The 19,905-nt window shown below is 38.3% G+C and overlaps 1 protein-coding gene across 1 annotated transcript in view; it reads left to right on the forward strand.

The window, feature by feature from the left end:
* Nucleotides 1–19,605, forward strand: part of LOC145782043 (contactin-2-like) — a 44,616-nt gene extending 25,011 nt beyond the window's left edge. Inside the window, exons 11-21 of the mRNA XM_082593775.1 lie at nt 765–946; nt 1,568–1,664; nt 3,992–4,294; nt 4,466–4,536; nt 5,639–5,809; nt 6,412–6,520; nt 9,402–9,511; nt 10,135–10,291; nt 11,302–11,459; nt 12,064–12,238; nt 16,943–19,605. Of these exons, the coding sequence (XP_082449901.1) occupies nt 765–946; nt 1,568–1,664; nt 3,992–4,294; nt 4,466–4,536; nt 5,639–5,809; nt 6,412–6,520; nt 9,402–9,511; nt 10,135–10,291; nt 11,302–11,459; nt 12,064–12,238; nt 16,943–17,049 (1,640 nt within the window). The 3' untranslated portion in view covers nt 17,050–19,605. The remainder of the gene's footprint in view (nt 1–764; nt 947–1,567; nt 1,665–3,991; nt 4,295–4,465; nt 4,537–5,638; nt 5,810–6,411; nt 6,521–9,401; nt 9,512–10,134; nt 10,292–11,301; nt 11,460–12,063; nt 12,239–16,942) is intronic.
* The last annotated feature ends 300 nt before the right edge of the window (nt 19,606–19,905 follow it).

Raw genomic sequence — 19,905 nt, forward strand, 5'->3', positions numbered from 1 at the left:
TTTAAAAACAAAAACTTTCTCAAAAAAAGTTCTGGTTCCTAGCCAACTTTTTTCAAGTGGATCTAATATAATCATCGCATACAGGGCTGCCAGATGTGGCTAATTTTAGTCAAACCGAACTGGTTGCTAACTAGGTTGAATCCCACTACTAAAGCAAATGGTTTGGCATCGTGAACTAAAGTAGCTAAATCTTCATACGAAATAAAATCTATATAGGCATAGAGTAAATTTTGAGCTTTTCGAAAAGTAGATGGTAAATGAAGTTGTATTTGCTTTCCAATCTCTAACAGCACGTCAACAATACTGTAAATTCTATAACTAGGCGTGCTACAACGAAGTGCTCAATGCCAAGCAAAAAGCCAAATAAAGCGAATTACATTAAATAAGCTGCAGTTAACATTCACTGAAAACTTTCACAGCCTGTTTCATCCAGGGGCTCTATATCCACTTTTGAATTCAGGCGGGTGATTTTTGGACAGTGGGCTAAATTTGTCATAGTCATTTCAACAACAACTTTCAACTCGTCTCAGTCATTCCAACCTCTCCAATAAGTGGGGGGGGGGGGGTGATCACCCCCTTGGATAGAGCCCATGGTTTCACCCTTATTAGGGTCATCAGAACGTTCTTTAAATTATATTTGAATACCGTAGTCGATTTACAGAATGCTATCTGGGATGAAACAGGCTGTTAAGATTTTTAAGTGTATAGGAGCTCATTTAATGTCATTTTACTTATGCGTGAGTTTATTTTTTATTGACTTGCAGAAGCAACAGTCATCACTGAAAGTCCTCCAGATGCAGAATTAGTGGCTGGTGACGCTAGGGAGCTAAACTGCAAGGCGCGACACGATCCGGAGCTCTCTATGGAGTGGAAGTGGAAACAGGACGGAGCTGTCATCCCACGTAACAATCCTCATTATGACCTGTCACAACCCTCATCTTTACTGGTTAGTTAAAATTTAAAAACATGCTTTCCGAGCAATATCTACCAACTGAACCGCGCCGTGTTACGTATGTAAGTGACAATTGAAAGTTATGACGTAACCATGACGTCATTCTGTTCAACCAGTCACCTTTCGACGCGCTGATGAACAAAAGTCGTCGTACTTTGTCGCCAAGTAACAAAAGAACAAAATAGAGATTTAAATACACGACAAAAATATAGGGTTAGGCCTTGCAAGTACAATAGCGGGCTACATGCAGACGACAAAATGTACAATGTAATAAATGAGCTTGTGGCAATGAAAGAAATTTTAGAGTAGGGGTTGAACCCATCTCCTTTAACTGAACATGAAAATTTTATTATAACTTTGTAATTTTGTCACATAAAACTACAATTTTTATGCGTTGCGTGGCCAAGTGGTGAAAACTTCTGCACAACGTTCGAAAGGACGTGGGTTCGACACTACTCCAGAGCATGCGGCTGTGTCTTTGCAAAATAACTGGAGCCGCTGACTTGATGACCACATGTCCCTTCGCTGTTTCTTGTTGCATTGCATTTGTGCTTGCAGCGTAGCCTACTGAATGTTGTCGCAATGAGCGCAAAATAACCGAAACATTTTCCCCAGCTTTTCAACGTCACGGGAGAACAAACAGGAACATACGAATGTTGTGCCGTAACAAACGCACAATCGGTTTGTAGTGAAGCCAAGGTTGTCATCACAGGTCAGTCAGTTCATTAAAAAACATTTTGTTGCTTTCTTTTGGGGATTGATTTTGTTTCTCTAAACGCACGTCACAAAAAATGTATAGCCATTGTCTAGATAAGGCACATGGCGACTTTCTGAAAGTGGATCCCTGTAGTGCAGACTAGATAAAAACAATAAGTAAACTGACAATATAACTAATAATAATCTAACAATAATATAGTAAACTGACAATAGTTAAGAATCTCTATTCTGTCTTTACATTTTCAAGTCTAATATTGTATTGTTTGATTGGCGCAACGGATAAAAACGTTTGCTGTCTGATCATAAGATTCTGGGCAGACTCGGTGACGTAGCCACAAAGAAAAGGTTGGGTGGGCAAAAACAACTGTTGAGAGGAAAATATTCAATCTTTGATATAAACATTTTGTTTACAAATATGGCTAGGCGACTGAATGCAGCCGACAATTTTTGAAACGTCATTCAAAATTAAATACATTGTTATTAAGACGTTGCTACCGTAATAAAAATCCTACTTTCGTTAGTACCGACGGCATAGTGCAGCGTTTCTTAACCTTTTCTGACTCTAGCACCCCTGTAAACAGGCCTCAACAGTCTAGCACCCCCTAACTATCGTTGGCATACGACTAGGCTATTACAGTGCCGACCAAAAGTTTAGTAGAAGCCGAAATTTTGACATGCCTTTAGATCGCTGGCGATATATGAAGTCTCTTGTTGTTGAACAAACTGTGCAGTTGTTTTAACCAAGTTGATTCAGGATTTGGTATTTGGCTTTCATTCACCAACAAAAATTCAATTATAACCATATGTAAGCAAATCAACTCTCATAAAACAACAGCACAGTTTGTTAGGCAACAAAATATACCGCCAGTGATCAAGAAGCATGTCAAAATTTCGGCGCCGCCATTAAACTTTGGTCTGCATTATTGAAAGGAAAGCGATGTACAAATTGATCATTTTGTCTATTCTTCAAAACTACTGTTGTCATTGGCGATAAAGAAATAGGAAAACCCGAGAATAGTGAAAGAACATGGAAAAACTTAAGCATACTTAAGTTACTCAGCTGGGAAACTAGTTACACATGTATCAATGTGATTTCTGTTGTTGCTTATGTGTGACCAATTGCTCCATTCGAGGCTAAGTGTTGGTCAAAGCCACTCTCATATCGTGGAGCAACCCATGTTGAAGGCGGTTCCTGTCAATTATTTTGATTTGGAGTATGGTGAAGAACACCTTTTCACACAGTTAGGTAGTCAGAAATGGAAAGATCGATTCCAATGCTGCTCGTGCCAATGCAGGATATGCTGTCAATTGATCACACCAGAAATCAGCAAGCGGAAGGACGAAATTTTGTCCGATAACTCTGATTCACATGCATGTCAATCAGCTCCTCCTTTAGTCTATTATCATCACTCATGTCTGCCAAAAAGGGTTGCTGTATCCACTCTGGATATGAGTGATTTGTGGGAACGTATTTTGCCATGGTGGTTGCTAGAAGCGAGCAGTAATATTACAACAAGCACCCACCAGGTAAGTTTGCACAAACTACTCAGGATCAAGTTGCGTACTTGACTGGGAGATGACTACAATAACAACAAACCATGTACGCCTGTACGGTAGGCTACTTCGAAACAGCAATCATTGATATGACAACTGCCGATGCTGGCAGAAAGACGAAACAATGCAGAAAAGTAAAATGGAATTTTTTGATATTATACTGCATGCATTTAGCACCCCCCACAGTCTACTCCAGCACCCCCAAGGGGTGCTAGCACCCCCGGTTAAGAAACGCTGGCATAGTGTAATAAGAACCTCTTGTTCTCATCATCCAATGCTGGGAATGAAGTATGGAAACCGCCTTTTTAATGCTTAATTTTTAGAATTGCGCCAACGTCCAGGGCAGGGTTTCCTAAATCGTGGTGTGCTTATCACTGTTGGTCCGTGGCGACTACATTGGTGGTCCGGTGATCTTATGACGTAAAAAATTCAAATCTATTCACTGCACTGTTTGTAGCTTACACTGTAAGAGATATATGAGTTAATTATTATTCCTAATTTGTAGTTTAAACCTCTACAAGTCATTGAAATTACCACGATCAAGCTTCCAAAGAGATTTTTTCAACTTAGAGATAAATATTCCCACAGTCAATTAATCGGATTCCCAATATTTTTCCAAAGTGTGACGGTCGTTTTGGAATCCTTTCTGCTAAGAGCTGAACTTCTGCAAAACCTTATCAATATTTCCATTTCTATTCTATTCAAACTCGGGTTCTTGCTTTGATCGCCAAAACATCGATTGAAACGTTTCAATTCTATCGTTTTCAGCTGCCCCCAATGCCCCCACCGACGTTATCGTGACATCATCAGAAACCACGTCGCAAACTCTCACGTGGACTGTGCCCAACGACAACAAAGCAACTATAACACAGTATTACGTCACGGGTAAAAATAGCTTCCAGAGCGAATGGGTTACTATGGAAACGGATCCGGCAAACCTGACGTCACCGCCGTGCGACGTCATCAATGTGTTGCCATACAACACGTACAACTACAAAGTGTGGGCACGAAATAAGATTGGGGTTGGAAAGAAGAGCCAGCCAAGTCCCAATTCGATGACTTTGGCAGCAGGTGGGCGATTGTTGAGCAAGTTCACTGTTTGCTGCATTTCTGGAATCTTTTGAAGGATAGTAGAGCAGAGAAAACGTTTTGCATTTAAACGGAAGTTTTGTTTTTTTAGATAAGATTAGTTGCAATGTTGTTCTGTCCACAAATGCATAAAAAAACATTTCTCTGTTTTAGTTCCAACAAAAGCGCCATCTAGCGTAAGTGGAGGCGGGGGAAAGCCTGGACAACTTATTGTCACGTGGGAGGTAAGTAAAACAAGTAGATTTTTAGGAAAAGGAAAAAAATAGTTAAAACTTACGATGTTAAATAATTTCTTTTCGAATAGAGGTCCTTTTCATTGCAATTAAAAATATTTAAAATTGATTGACAGCAAATCGTCTAACCTTATTTCGTTTTGTTTCAACACAAAACGCAACGAAATACTTAAAACACTTCCACCTCCAGTATATATTTCTATTTGAAATAAGAATATTGCATTGCTCTATGAATAAATTTTTCTAGTTACCCAAGGTGGCTGTTTTTATTTACTGGAATTTACTTATTTGGTAGGTTACATTCTATGGTTGATGAATCATAGTAGGCTATAATTTTTAGTCTAAACTTTTATTAACATCAAAAAGCCAGAATATAGGTTCATATAAATCAGGATGACTTTATTATTTTTTGAATAAAAGTGACCGTACATGTGTTGTAGTGCTGTATTGTTTTTATTAATACTATTATTGTTCTCTTATGTTGATTCCCGTGGTATTGCCACTAAATGGTTAGCAGCAAACTGTCTATTCCTGTGGCCAAGGTTGTTGGAGGCTCTAGAAAGAGCCTTGATACAATTTTCTTAGTAGAATTTACATGAACAATCGCTTTATTAAAAGTCATTGTTTTTTCGATGAACCAAATAAACAGGTACCGCCCCCATTAGCTCAGTTGGTTAGCGTCTGACTTTACAAACGAAGAAACTTCAAGATCAAGCGACACTGGCTCGGCTCTCGGGGTGTGCGCTTGAGCAACGCATTTCAAGGACAGCTCTCAGCAACACCTAATGGATGGATGGGAAACTTCACTCTGTCAATCTCGGTAACCGGGCTTGCGTCAGTGGTTCAAAGCCTGTACAAGTATGTGAAACTGCTAGGAATAACCTCTCAAAAAAGCTTTCTCAGTCCGAGAATAAAGATTCCCTCAATCAATCAATTGTCTTAGCGAAGTCGTTGTATACATAATAGTAATGACAGTTAATAAACGTTTAGTTTGATATGTTATATATGCTATAGAATATAGATAACATTAACGTTTAGTTAGATAGTAATAACGTTTAATTTAAAAATTCTAAAAAAAAATTCTTGTTTTCAGCCTCTTTCACCGATGTACTACGGAGATACCAGCGTAGAATACGACGTTGAAAGCCGCAAACTAAAGGGCAATCAAAATCTTTCTATCAGTGATCCTTCTCTTTCTGACTCTGGGGAGCCATGGACCTTATATGCCAAAGTGGATGTATCCACGTCTAGGGCTTTGTTCAGCGTAAGGCAATTTCATAAAATTAATTTCTTGTTACAATAAAGCAGGGGTTCTTAACCAGGAGTGCACGTACCACTAAGGGGTGCGAGGCCTGTGCCTAGGCGGTGCTGGGATGCTGATATATCAAGGTTTGTTATAATACGACGTAAGAAGAAAAGTTGTTTTACCAGGTTTCAACAAAAATTTCGAACTCTAGGCATCTATTACTTTTCAGCCAATCCTAGGAGAGGTGCGAGAACTGGTTGGTAATTTCAAGGTGGTGCCGACAAGGCAAAGGTTAAGAACCGCTGCAGTAAAGCAAATGAAGACTTGATTACGAATCGACAATCAAAAAGTAGCCGATTCGCCGCCTGCGAGAGCGCCAGGCTCTGTTTTAGCTGCGTTGATGAGGAATATTAACTCTCATCAGCACAATGGGTGCCATCATATAAATTTAATTGCAATAATTAGTTCATTGATTCAAACTGAGCATAACATAGAAGTAAAAATAGTATTTTAAAAAGTATTTCACTTTACCGTACTAAAGTATGGTATCATGTTTTTAGGTTTAATGCTTTTCACAAAAGTATAAAAAATGTTTTTTAACCTTTTACAAAAAATTACAGGTTGATCCAGCCGAGATATTTGTTCCATATCAAGCGAGAGTACGCGCTTCGAATACCCGTGGATATGGTCCGTACAGTTCTGTAGGCGTGGTTTTCACCGCAGAGTTGGGTAAGTTTATTAGTTGAAGCCTTTTCTTATTCTGATGGTTATAAAATATAAGTTTGTATGAGTCAAGGTTCCCTTAATTGGGAATTCATTTGTCCATGCAACATTTTTTACCGAAATGGAGTAGAAAAAAAACTATGTTAATTGTTTCTCTTCTATTGTTTAAACATGCCGAGTTTTTGGCTCATAGGATGGTTTGAGTTATGTTTTATTTCGAAAATTCGCGTTAAATGAACAAACAGCAAAGACTCTTAAAATTGCAATAAAGACGTCTTTGTTCATAAAAATAAGACGTCTTTGTTCATAAAAATAAGACGTCTTTGTTCATCTGCCTGAGAAAGTCCATTCAAATCAACGCCGTTCCGTGATGGACAGAGGTTGGTTAAATGTTGTGCAAGCGTTGCCATTCTTGTACCTGCCTGACCAAGACAGCAAAATCCGGTCATTTTTACAATGATTCAACGTCTGCAGACGTTGGATGCAGAAATCGAATCAATGTAAAAATGACGGATCTTGCTGTCTGGGAGTGCATTTGCCTGTATCTCTGCGTTTTCTCTTCAGTCCACGCTTTTCTGTGCTGCTTTGATGGTTTTGTTGTTGCTGCTGCTGTTGTTGCTGCTGTTGTTGTTGCTTTTGTTGTTGGTTGTTTTTCATCGAAGGTGCTTGAGGTTGTTGCTGTCATCGCTGATGGCTAGATCCCGTCAGTGATGCACTTTGCTTAAGCCACAGTTTCAGTTTTAGTGTTTTACCACCGGCGTGAGCTTTTGCGGTGTCTGTGGCACGAGCTTTATTTACTATATTGTTTTATTAAAACTGCTTGAGTGTTGAACACGTCGATATAACAACAGTAAATAGATTTTACCCCCTATGGTAGAGGTTCAACAGAATGGAACGTTCAATCGAACAGATTGTTGAAATTTTAGGTCAGGTGGAATCCCAAAAAGCCAGGTCAGTGTAGCTTCGTCCAGTGCTGCTATCCTATGCATTAAATTTGGAGCCTTGATGTCTTTAAGAGTAACATAATTACTAGAGAGTTTCTTCACGCCGAGCTGTCAGGATGAAAACAAAAGAGGCGGACACACTTTTTCAAGTGTGTCCTCCTCTGAATCGATAAACATGGGTTCGATATCCCCGTCAGGTCACTCAGCGAAAGGGTTAGGTTTAGGATAACTATGTATTCAGCCGCAACTCTATACGTCTTCACTGACTGCTTGGTGAAGCGCTGAGGAGTAACACATATCCGCGATGGATACGGCAACGGCACTATATAGAAACACACATCTTCACGCCCCATTTTTAGGCCAACCCGACCACAGACCAAAGTATCATCGCAAACTGTGGACTTTCCGTCTCAGAAGAAAGCGCTGAATCGGTCACCAGCAGGTCACATACGTTTACACAGCTCGGTGACTTAATAAATTAATCGGCGGCTTCAAATTCAATAAAGTTTGAAAAGTGTCGCATTGGATGAATGGATATAGGGAAAAATGAACTCTGCTGCGGTTCCAAACTGTTTCTGTGACTCTGCTTGCAATGTAAATCTGTGGTGGATGCAGCTCCATGTAAAATATAAATTGTTATTATTATAATTCTTTGCGATTATAATAATGGAAGAGTATGCTGGAAAAACGCTATCACGCTTTGTATCCAAACAAACGTCGCGCTTTGCTGTGTACCATGTTGCCAATGAGTTATGAATGTTTTGCGCTGCTTTTCAGTTCACGCGTTTTCTTGTGGTCTCTATGGATGTTTTGTTTGCTTCAGACGCAGTCAGTTCAAGTTGTAAGATTTTGAATTTTTTTGTCACATTTGGTTTTGGCTTGCTTGGGTAGAGAACTTTTTAAGTTTCTGATTTTGTTGGTTACAGGTCAATAATTATTGTAAATTGTAAATGTTATAAATATAATTTTCTAAATATATTTCTAAAAAATTCTAAATATATATTGTAAATAAAATTTTCAAAGCAAGAAAACGACTTTCTATTTTATTTATGTTTAATTTTCGCTAGGTGTCACACTTTCAATGGTGGACTGGATCTCGGCGTCGTCTCCTAATTCTTAGTTATGATGTAATAATAGTACTTTTGTAGGGCAGCCACCACATCCACCACGTCACTGGGCATTGCACAGGACAACAGTTTATGGGCATTTTTAAAAGAGTGATATAACAAATCAAAGGCATCGATGTAAAAGAGAACTGAACAATTTTTAAAATACATAAAAGATACCAAGTTGAAAAAAAATCAAATAATTTAATTTAATGCAATATAATTCTCTCTGCGTCTTAAAGGCAATTCCATCATTGATGACATTCAAATAGAGTTAGAGAGTCAAAGTAGAAAAAGTTGCAATTTAGACAGGATTACTGGTTAAAGTTCAGTCCAAATAATAACTTAACTTTTCAGACTTTGATAGCTTTGTTTAATTTAAAAGAAAATGTTTAATTAAGATTTTTATGTGGCATTTGTTCTCCAAGACCCAACATTTTGATAAGTTTGCTCAAATGGCTCAAAAATATAAACACATTTGCAGTTTCATAATAAGAATCTAATAAATTCTTTACTTGAAAACTGCTTGTAATAAGGAGCTGTTTTTATCATCTCTTCTACTTTAGACAATTCAGTGATGTACCGTATTTAATCGTTTTAGAAATAATACTTGTTGGTATTAAACACGGTGTATATAGGCTACACAGTACATTCTAAGAAAAAACAAAGTTTTGCGTTCCGTTGAGTTTTGCATAAGCATAATGCCAACAACGCTATAGCCATAAAAACGACAAACAACAGCTCACAGATACAAACCAGCTTAGATTTGTTGAAAAAAATCCACGAAAGCATCGCTTTGTTGAAGATGCCATTTCAAGACTTTGTCTCTTTTTTTAGCTCCAACCACTGCTCCTGATGGGTTCAAGACTAAACGGGTTTTGGCTTACTCTGCTGTACTGCAATGGAATCCCTTGAAAAATACAAATGGATTCACCAAAGGATACCATGTTAGTTATCATAGCTGTACAAAGCAATAGAACAATTTAATAATCGTTGGTTGGTTTTGAAACTTTATCCTCGGACTGAAAAAGCCTTTGAAAGGTTATTCCTGGTAGTTTTGCATACTTGTGAAGGTTCTTGACGCAGGGCCGGTTACCGAGATTGACAGAGGAAGTTTTCCGATTGTTGAAGTGTTGTTGCCAGGGATTAATTCCATCCATTAAATGCCACTGAATGGAGAGCAGTCCTGCAATGCGTTGCTCAAGCGCACACCCCGAGAGTCGAACCAGCGCCGCTTGATCTTGAAGCTTCTTGCTGACGAAATCACGCGCTAACTAACTGAGCTATCGTGATGAAACATTTCATTAGCCCAATCATTTCTTATTGGCTCCATTGTGCAACAATGGTCAGGTCCAAACTTAGAAAACAAGTTACATAGCGTACACCGTTCATTTAAGTTATTTTACTGTGCATTTAAAAGATTGTAGGCCTATACGGTAAGTTCTAACAAAATACACGAGGAATAAGTTCCCGACCTGAAAAACTGTAATCTTTCTAGGTGTTTCCTGCCTGGAATTGAACCTCTAGTTCCACATGAAGCAGAACAGTTATATCAAAACTCTTGTTTTAGGTTCGTGTTTGCAGAGTGATGGACAATATTGAATGCTCTAAGGCGGCTGCTCATTGGATAAACGCAACAACCACGGGTGTCAAGCCTGAGATTGTGGTGGAAGGGTTAGAGCCTAAGGAACTGTACCATACTTCTATCGCTGGTTTCAACCGTGGAGGTTGGACATATCTTCTTCAACAGATTAATCATGTTTAATCAGCTGTGGCCTTCCATATAAACTCCCTCCATATTATCTGTTTTTGGTTTTTGCTAGTAGGCCTACTTCTGGCATACCTTTACTTGCACAATTTGCTTGATATTGTCAAAATATCCATATGTATTTGCTATATTTAGTTTCAATTTAGTTCCAAAACAAAACTTTGTCACTAAAATTTTCATCAAATCTCGGTTTGACTTTACCGATGATCCAAAAGGATACGTTGTGTGATAAAATAATTAAAAAAGTAAACAGTGCGGTACCACACTTAATCACACTAAGCCCGATTTAGTGTGGTACTGTCTACTTTTTTCAATTTAGTGCTTGTTTTTTCGATGTAGCCTATACTGTATTCTATTGCTGGCAATTCTTGCGATCATCTGCTGCCGAGAAATATATAGTTGATTGGAAAGTCTTCATGGTTAGCGTAGAGGCTACATCGTTATGGATTATGAATCGCAATTGCTCGCTGTTCTAGTGAGTAGGCTACCGGTACTAAGCCTTGTGTAGACTGCTAGGAAGAAAACTACTTTCTACACAATATGTTACAATTATACTGTATATTAATTATCAAAAATAAGTGTTACAACTATGTCTATTTCTATAATAGAAGTATTGTAGTCATGAAACTTGACTAAAATACTTCAGATTGATTTCGCTACGGCAGATGTTACTGATTGAGGTGGTTCCACAATAGCTAAGATCTTTTAGCAACTGTATGTTTTTTTAACTTTCCTAACTTTCCATTTGTGTTTGTGAGTATATTATTTTCCTTTATTTATTTTCACTGCTTTATAAAAAAAAAGAACACAGTCGGTATCCTTTTTAAACTTTATAGTATGATCCAATCTGGAATCGAACACAGACCTTAGACCAGTGTTTCCCAACCTTTTTCGAGCCGTTACCCAAATAAATGTAGTATGTGTAGCTGGTTAGTGATTTTCCTTAATTTATTGACTGATGCTTTACAGGTATAGGGCCGTGGTCAGATTGGGAGGATGGGGCGTTTATCGCAGCCAGGGCACCGCCAGATGTTGCCCCAAGCGGAGTAAAGTATTCTGTCACAGGACAAAGTTTAACCGCGTCATGGGACAAAGTGGTTGCACAGGAACCAGTTGAAGGGTACAAAGTAAGACAACGAAATTGTGTTTGTTTGATATTGCTAAGAGAATTGCCAAATAAAATTTAATTTCTACCAATTTCTACAAATTTCCAAGTTCAAATACTGAATTGTTAAACATTATTTCAAAGACAACTTTCTCAAGTGATGACTTGAAGCATTAAAATTGGCTTTGTTCTTTAAGAATATAAAACTAAAAGTATTATGCTCTGAGAAAGATCAATCAGGCAACTGTATTGCAAGACACAGCATCAAGGTACTTCTGCTTACTCGTTCGCTTGCATTTGTCTTTATTACAAATAGACAACACTAAATTTATGCCTTAGAATTCTGCTTCATGAAAGTGAAAAAAGTGCTGTTAACCCAAAATCTCCACAGCTTTGTTTACTATACAAAAATTCGTGTGTGTGTATTTATAATTGAGTCCAACGTTACGTCAATCGGACACAAATATTTTCTTTAAGGTTGTGACAACTAACTTCTTTAAGGAATTGACTTCTTCAAACTACCACACGTTGACCTACAATTTCTTGTATTAGTTTTGTTTTACATGAAAGCAGCATTCCTCACCTCAGTCGCCAGTACAAGTCTAATAAGACTCCACACTCTGCAGGTCCAATATTGGCTCTTGAATGAAACATCAAAGGAAGCATTTGGGAAAGCCACAGGGGCAACCACCCTCACACTTAGGCTTCCCCGAAAGGTCGATTACTATGTATGGGTTCGTGCGTACAACGAAGGAGGGGACGGGAGACCCACCGCCCCCGTTGTGGTGTCGGGCCGGGGAGGTGAGTGACCAATCTGAAAATTTCGTTGTTGAATTTTAAACAAACGCAGTAATATCTAAACATGAATGGCTGAAGAAAAAAGAATGGTTAGGATCACCAGGGTGTTTAGAGTATTTTTAGTTGTAAAGTTTTTAAAACTGCCAGTTCTTTAAGATATGAGAACTTCGATTTGCTAACAAAAAGAAAAGTGTTTTTTTTAAACAAAATCTTTTTTGTAAGACATCGATTACGTTCGGTTATGTAGCTTAAATTTAACGAAAAATTTTGCCCAATTTTCTGTAAGTTTTAATTAGAAACCTTTAACACTTTAATAGGGGCAATAAAACTATGGATTTCGCTGGGAGGGGGGTTGTTCTGTTAAGTACCTTTGTAGCCTACTGTACTTTTTGTGTGCTTGTGTTTTTTTGCGTCTAAAGTACATTTCATAACAGAAATCAAATAAAATTGGTTGATTTAATTGCAGTGGCTCATGGGTCATTTGGGGTGGTTCATGGGTCATTACCAACAGGACCCTTGAGCTACTTTGGAGACTTTTAGGAAAGTATTTATAACTGTTGCGCTGTTTAGAAATAAGCAAATTTATGTTCAAATTTTATAATAACAAACTACCGGAAAACTTCAAAACTTTCTTTCACATGTATCATCTATACCAGGGGTGGGCACACTTTTTGAATTAGGGGCCAAAATTATTTTGTTCTTAGACTGGCGGGCCAAGTGATCGAGCCGCCACTTACATATAGTTTGTCACACGAATAACAAAGGGACAAAAAAAACGGAAGATTAAATTAACAAATAACTGAAAAATACAACCAAAAAACAAAATCGAATTTAAATACGACGTCTGACAGGATTGTCAAGCTTTATTTTTTGCCAAAGCATCGAAATTTGGCATCATTTTGGTTGTGGCGATAGTCAGGATAGATTTGAGGTGCGCATCACTCAGCTGAGACCTGTGGCTAGATTTGTTAAAATTCATCAAGCTGAACGTCTGTTCACAAATATATGTGGAACCAAACAATACCAGCATTTTTTGTGCCACCTTTCGAATTTCTGGAAATCTGGTGTTGCTTAGCGATGCGTAAAACTCATTTAGCTTCAGGGCTTCGAATTTCTCCTTTAAAACGTAGTCACTCTGAAGATCGATCAATTCCAACTGCAGTTCTTGTGGTGCTGTTGCAGCGACTTGTGAAAGTGGAGCCGAAATAATCTGAAATGGTTTTTGGAGTTTTTCGAAATCAAGAAATCTACGGCAAAATTCGTGGTGCAAATCATTTAGTGATTTGCTGTATTTATTTGCATGTTTAGGGGCTTCTTTCATCGTCAGTAATGTGGGGAAATGAACAAAAGAATTGTTGGACATTTGTGCTGAGAATAAAGCCAATTTTGATTTGAAAGCCGTAACGCTTGTGTACATATCGTGAGCGAAGAGTTCTTTCCCTTGCAGCTTTGCATTCAGCTCATTCATATGTGTTAATATATCGACAGAAAAAGCAAAATCACAGAGCCAATCTCTGTCCTCCAGCTCAGGAAATTCATCAGCTTTCCCGATTGACTTCAAAAATGAGGTAATTGCCTCTTTAAGGTTCCAGACTCGTTTACATGCTTTACCCAAGCTTAACCAGCGCACATGAGAATGATAAAGCAAGTCCTGGTGATCAGAATCAATTTCCTCAAGAAACTTGATAAATTGGCGATGGTGAAGTCCTCTTCCTTTTATGTAGTTGATCAGTTTTACTACTGCCTTCACTACATGATTGAGCTGCAGTACAGATTTACACAGGGCTTCCTGATGGATAATGCAGTGCAAAAAAGTTATATCCACCCCAGCATTTTCCTCATTCATCTTATCTTGAAGTCTTTTTAGCAGTCCAACATTTTTTCCTGTCAAATTTGGTGATCCATCAGTGGTGACATTCGTAAGTTTGTTCCATGGTAATTTAAACCTGTCGATCACACTAGTGACTTTAAGAAAAAGGTCCTCTCCTCGAGTAGTCCCTTTTAACGACTCCATTGCTAAAAGTTCTTCTATTATCTCAAACTTGTCATTAATTCCTCTGACGAAAATCAAAAGCTGTGCCGTGTCTCTTACGTCATTACTTTCGTCCAGCGCTAACGAATAAAATACAAAAGAATCTGCTTTTCCTTTCAACTCGTTAGCTAAGTGCTCATCAATTTGTTCTATACGGCGAGTTACAGTTCTGCGTGATAAACTGATTTGTTCATATTTGCTTTTTGCATCTGGACACAAGAGACTTGCTGTCTCTACCATGCACTGCTTGATAAATTCTCCATCGGAAAATGGTTTGCTTGCTTGTGCTATTTTGAAAGCCAGTAAAAAACTTGCCTTGGTGATTGACTCAGAAACTGCACTCTGCTGAAAAAGAGTGCTTTGCTGAATCCGAAAATTTGCCACTAATCTCTGAGAAACGTCCTTTCTTTGCTGAGTTGACAGGCTGCTATGATGGTTTGCATGATTGGTGTCAAAATGGCGGCGGATGTTGTATTCTTTCAAAACAGCAACGTTTTTTTGGCAAATAAGGCATACCGCAGTTGATCCCACTTCGGTAAAAAAGTATTTCGTCGTCCACTCCTTTTTGAACACTCTGCGCTCACTATCGACTTTACGCTTCTTCGCTGCACTCATTTTAACAATATAATTTATTAACAACTTAGCAATGTCTATTTCGCTTAGCATTCCACACTGACGAAACTGTTGATAAAAACACTAAACTAAGAAATATGGTACATTACTGGTTAAATTGACTAATAAAACTTTCTGTTTTTAGTGAACCTCCCAGCAAACTGTCCACTTGAAGCGGTTGACTGTCTCTTATCTATAGTCTCGTTCTGTTGCTCAACACAACAAACAGTTTACCAGCCTCATTTTTTTTTTTTGCTCAACACAACAAACAGTTTACCAGCCTCATTTTTTTAAAAAAATGAGGCTGGTAAACTGTTTGTTGTGTTGAGCAACAGAACGAGACATTACTGGTTAAAAGCAGAAAGCACTGTTGCGTCAAGCGACGCACAAATGTACCTGTGACATCATAATGCTCTACATTGTACATTGTATCGCTATTTAGAGACAAGAGGTATCTAATCCTCCTATTGAAACTTCACAATAATAAAACTTGCAACATGTCGATAACATCCGGCGGGCCAGAATACAAGAGCCGGCGGGCCGGATTTGGCCCGCGGGCCGTAGTTTGCCCATGTCTGATCTATACAATACATTCGTATAACACCCGACGCTCTAGCTCCAATTCGCTGTGTACTCAACAGGCAAATACCCAATTATTCCAAAAAAGTTTAATCAAAATGTGGGACAATTTACCCACATGATAAAAGGCTACACATTGTTCAGTGAAACTTGCAAAAGACACTTCTTCAAGAATCATGAGCTATTAAACAGACATCCACTGCCAGACTTTATGTCCAATATCATTATTATTTTTATTTTTTTGCATTTTTTGCGTCCGTATTTGTTCTTTTTTGTTTATTTTTTCTGTTCTTTCTTTCTTCTAATTTTTTATTGTGCCAATCTGTTATTTAAAAACGCAATACTTGCTTCCATATTAGTGTTTGAATGAAAAAGTGCAGACTCGACGACCTCCTACGCCTTTGTATAGGGCTACGGCTGTGGATCTCAACCGTGGTGCCGCGGCACCCAAGGGTGCCATTTACGTTTCGCAAGGGTGCCGCAAGTTATTAGAGTAGCGTTAACAAATATGCGCCCAGACATTGAAAGGATTTGCGCTAAAACTCAGCGCAAATTTCGCACTGACTTTGTTTGAAACGAACTTTATTAAATTGTACATAATAGGCCTATGATACGGAGCTGTAGCCTAGTTAGTTTTGTTTTTGCGAAAACTCTTTTTAAAATTATTATTATTTGATTGATTGTTTTCAGGGTGCCAAGTTATTTGATTGTTTTCAGGGTGCAGTAATCTAAAAAAGCTTAAGAGCCATTTGGCTACGAGTTTCCGCTCCATGATATTGGAAAGTTTTGGACGCTGTACGTTTTTGTTTTATATACCTTTTGTTTTGCCTCCAAACAAAACAAAATGACCAACCATCCATTATGACTGAGTCACAATGGAAGGATTTGGAAGTGTTTTGGCACAACAATGTGTAGGTTTACATTAACCAGACCTTGAAAATATACAGTGAATAAAGTTACTTGTCCGTGCATTAGAGGGAGCGATCGCCTCAATCGTCCCCTTTCGCCCTCCACTGCCAAACAACGTAACCTGGGGTTTTATTACAAGCCAATCATATGCATCGACTTATTTTATCATTGTATCGTAGTCACATCATTATTATTTCATATCGCAATTACATATTACTACATATCATTGTTACGCATCAATCATTATTATAATATTCTTATGTAGCGGCGCTACAAGCGCGCTACGTTTTTGGTAGCAATAGCGGCGCGACATTTTTATTAGAGTAGCGGCTGCAATAGCAACGCTACTTTTTCCCTAGGTGGCAGAGAGGTGAGGGATTTGTTTCAGTGGAACTTCCGCCACTTTCCAATTTAAAGCAGAAAAAAACGAATCATTTTTAGCGATTTTCAAAGTAACGGAATTGCGCGCTACTTTCAAATTTATGGATGCTCACTTCTGCGGCTATGTTTGGCATGTATTGGTTTCGTTGAGATGATATAAAATAAATTGTTTTACACTGAATTTTTAATTGCAGGTACCACATCCAAATATCATGGAAATAGTGCAGTGGCGCCACGGAAGAGCTTTGCATCCATGCTCTCAGTTGCAGTTTTGTGGAGCGTGATTTACGCCGCGTCATAAACTTCTCGTGACCAGCGAAAAGACTTTTTGTTGTGAATTGGTTGACATATGTGTTACGTTCAGAAAATTAAGTTGGAAATTAAAACTCCGTCAACCAAGTTGCTATCTCCCATCCCTGGGATGACATTAATAGCTTCATCTTGAACAACCTATGCGATAGGCTTCTAACCTGTAATAAGTTATTGTGAACCATAGACAATTCTGTGACAAATTTTTCACGTAACGAATTTGGACACATTTGAAAATGTATAGAAAGTTGAAGCAATTACTTTATGTTGCGTGTGTTTTGTATTGCACAACGTGGCAGATATATTAGGTTGTTTCAAATTCTCAATGAAAGATATGGCATGTTTCCCAATGGCCAGCAAAAGAAATTTGTTATTGTGTTGAGTTTGTCAACATGTCTGAAGACGAGTGAAGAGTTTGCTCGCGGTGACGTAACTTTTTATGACGTCACAAGACATTGTTTCTTACGAAGGAGTGTTGTGATTGTTCTATTGTTAAAATTCGAAAAGTTAACCGGAATTCTTTTGCAAAAAGCTGATTGCTTTGGTGAAGATTAAAAAGAAGATGAGTTTAGAACGTGCTAAAGGGTTTTGTGTCTCAAGAAGCGTGGACGTCGCTATAATAGCAGTCAGGCTACATTTCTTCACTTCTTTGTCTCAGTGTTGTAAGACTTTGATGAAGAAATCGTAGCCTACATTTCATCAGTGGCGCAGCTGAAAAGAAAATTTTAATTGGGCATAAACAACTGTTGGGGGGCAAACATTTTAACATTTAAAGTAGAGTTTGTTTAAAGATATAGCTACTGAATGCAGCCAAACATTGATAAAACGTTATTTAACTTGTAATGCAATGTCATTAAAACGTTGTAATAACATTATAATCAATGTTGAGGAGTGGGTAAGATGAGATTTTGGGGAGCGCGTCCCTCTAAGCTCCTCCGTGTCTACGTCCCTGTATTTTATCATCGCTTTTATTATTGAAAACTACGCTTGCTTTTTTAAGTGTGCAATCAATCATTTTAATTTCTTTGCCCGGTAGATCACGTAATTTGCAGTGCAGCTTCTATCTTTCGTGTACATAATGTGTTCATAACTCATATGCAATTTACTGTTGTTGGGGAAGGTTTATCATGAACACCGGCGTGTAATCCTGTGAAGATTTTACCCAAAGCAAAGATTTTTAATATAACTTGGATTCTTTTACCCACAGACATCAGCAGCTCTAAATTCAGGTAATGGGTAGGAGGGCTATCAGTTGAAACGAGGCAATAAATTTGATACGCTGAATGTTGTTATGTATATTGCGTGGAATAATGAAACGTCAAGGAGTTTCCCAACTCTAAGCTCAAAATTTCTATTTTATCACAAAGTCGTTGCCAACGTCCAGCATTGCTACAGATGTTTAGACAAACGTTTATATTTCTCGGATGCTAAACTGCATTGCTGTGATTAGTCCATGTAGTGATGTAGTCCTTTTCCTGTGTTCTAGGTTATGTGCGTTTCATAAAGACAAACAGGGCCGCTGAGAGGATAATTTGGGCCCAGTACCAGTCAGGCCTTTTCGCCTCAAATTAAGACACTTTTCGGAAGAACGCACGATGTCCAAAGTAAAATCCATGGTTTCTTCCAGTTTCCGTTCCCCTTTAGAAAGTTTACAGGCATCTAAAATTATCCGGCCCGGGTCTTAAAGTACCCCTTGGACCTCTGCCAACGCTACTGTGGACAAGCCTCACTAACTATGGGTCAACTGTTTCAAGCACTGTTATACTGTGGGCTATCTTATCAACGTTGTTATTACTTCAGAGATTTTGAAACCTATCTTCATCCAGAGATTACGGAGTAGGAGAAAGTGACATTAGAATTTGTGACGATGATATAGCTACACACACAACTAATCAGTCGTCTGCAGACGTTGAAGCAATGTAAAAAACGACTGATCTGTTCTGGTAGAGTACCCACTGCCCATAGGCTATATGATGTAACGTTTTGTGCGCCCAATGACAATGTTTTAACCCTTATTTTTACATCTTGTACATTGTTTTATTGAATGTAAAGTGAATTTCCTTCCCAGACAGTGCCCCCGGGGACAAACACTGACACAATTTAACTCCTGACACTACCCCCTTGCTCTCTAGCTACACTTTTCACATGTAGTACGCTACCTTTCAAGAAAGCCACTTAAATTTGCCTCCTTCCACCCTTTTTTTTTACTGGAACCTTTGAATGTCATTGAAGGTGTAACAGAAAAAACTAAAAAAGTTTAAAGACTCTCTGACCTTTCCAGATTGCATTATAGGCTACCGATCCGGGAGTGTGTGACAAGCCCATAAAAAGAATTTAGATTCTTGTGCTAAATTTTAGCGATTTTTTAACACTACCAGAAGCTGACACAAAACAATTATGTCGTCATGCTGTCAATTATGTCGTCATCTTGATATGTGCTGTTGTGTTTTATTTCTTGTAATTGTTTTTGTGATCAATTATAAAGTATAATCATTTTGTAGAAATTTATTGCAATCAAAATTAAACCAAATACAAAAAGTGCAATTAATACGAAGTTTTTGCAATTGATACAAACGCTTTGTTTAGACATATTATCCTACGTATAGCCTAGGCTCACAGCCAGGGCCGTGTCAGAACCATCTTGCCCCGCCCCCCCCCCCCGAAACCTACTGGTGGTGTTTAGTGATCGCTCTTAAAAATAGGACCAGAAAGCGTTTAGGGCCGCAAACTCTTTTAATGTATAGAGAAAAAATTTACAATCATCATTTTAGCAAAGACTAAACAATAAACATAGATATTTTATAAAAAATAGTTAATGTGCTATAGCTAGCCTATATGCCCACAATGC

This window comes from Aplidium turbinatum, chromosome 13 (genome assembly GCF_918807975.1).
Source record: "Aplidium turbinatum chromosome 13, kaAplTurb1.1, whole genome shotgun sequence".
Classification (NCBI taxonomy): Eukaryota; Metazoa; Chordata; class Ascidiacea; order Aplousobranchia; family Polyclinidae; genus Aplidium; species Aplidium turbinatum.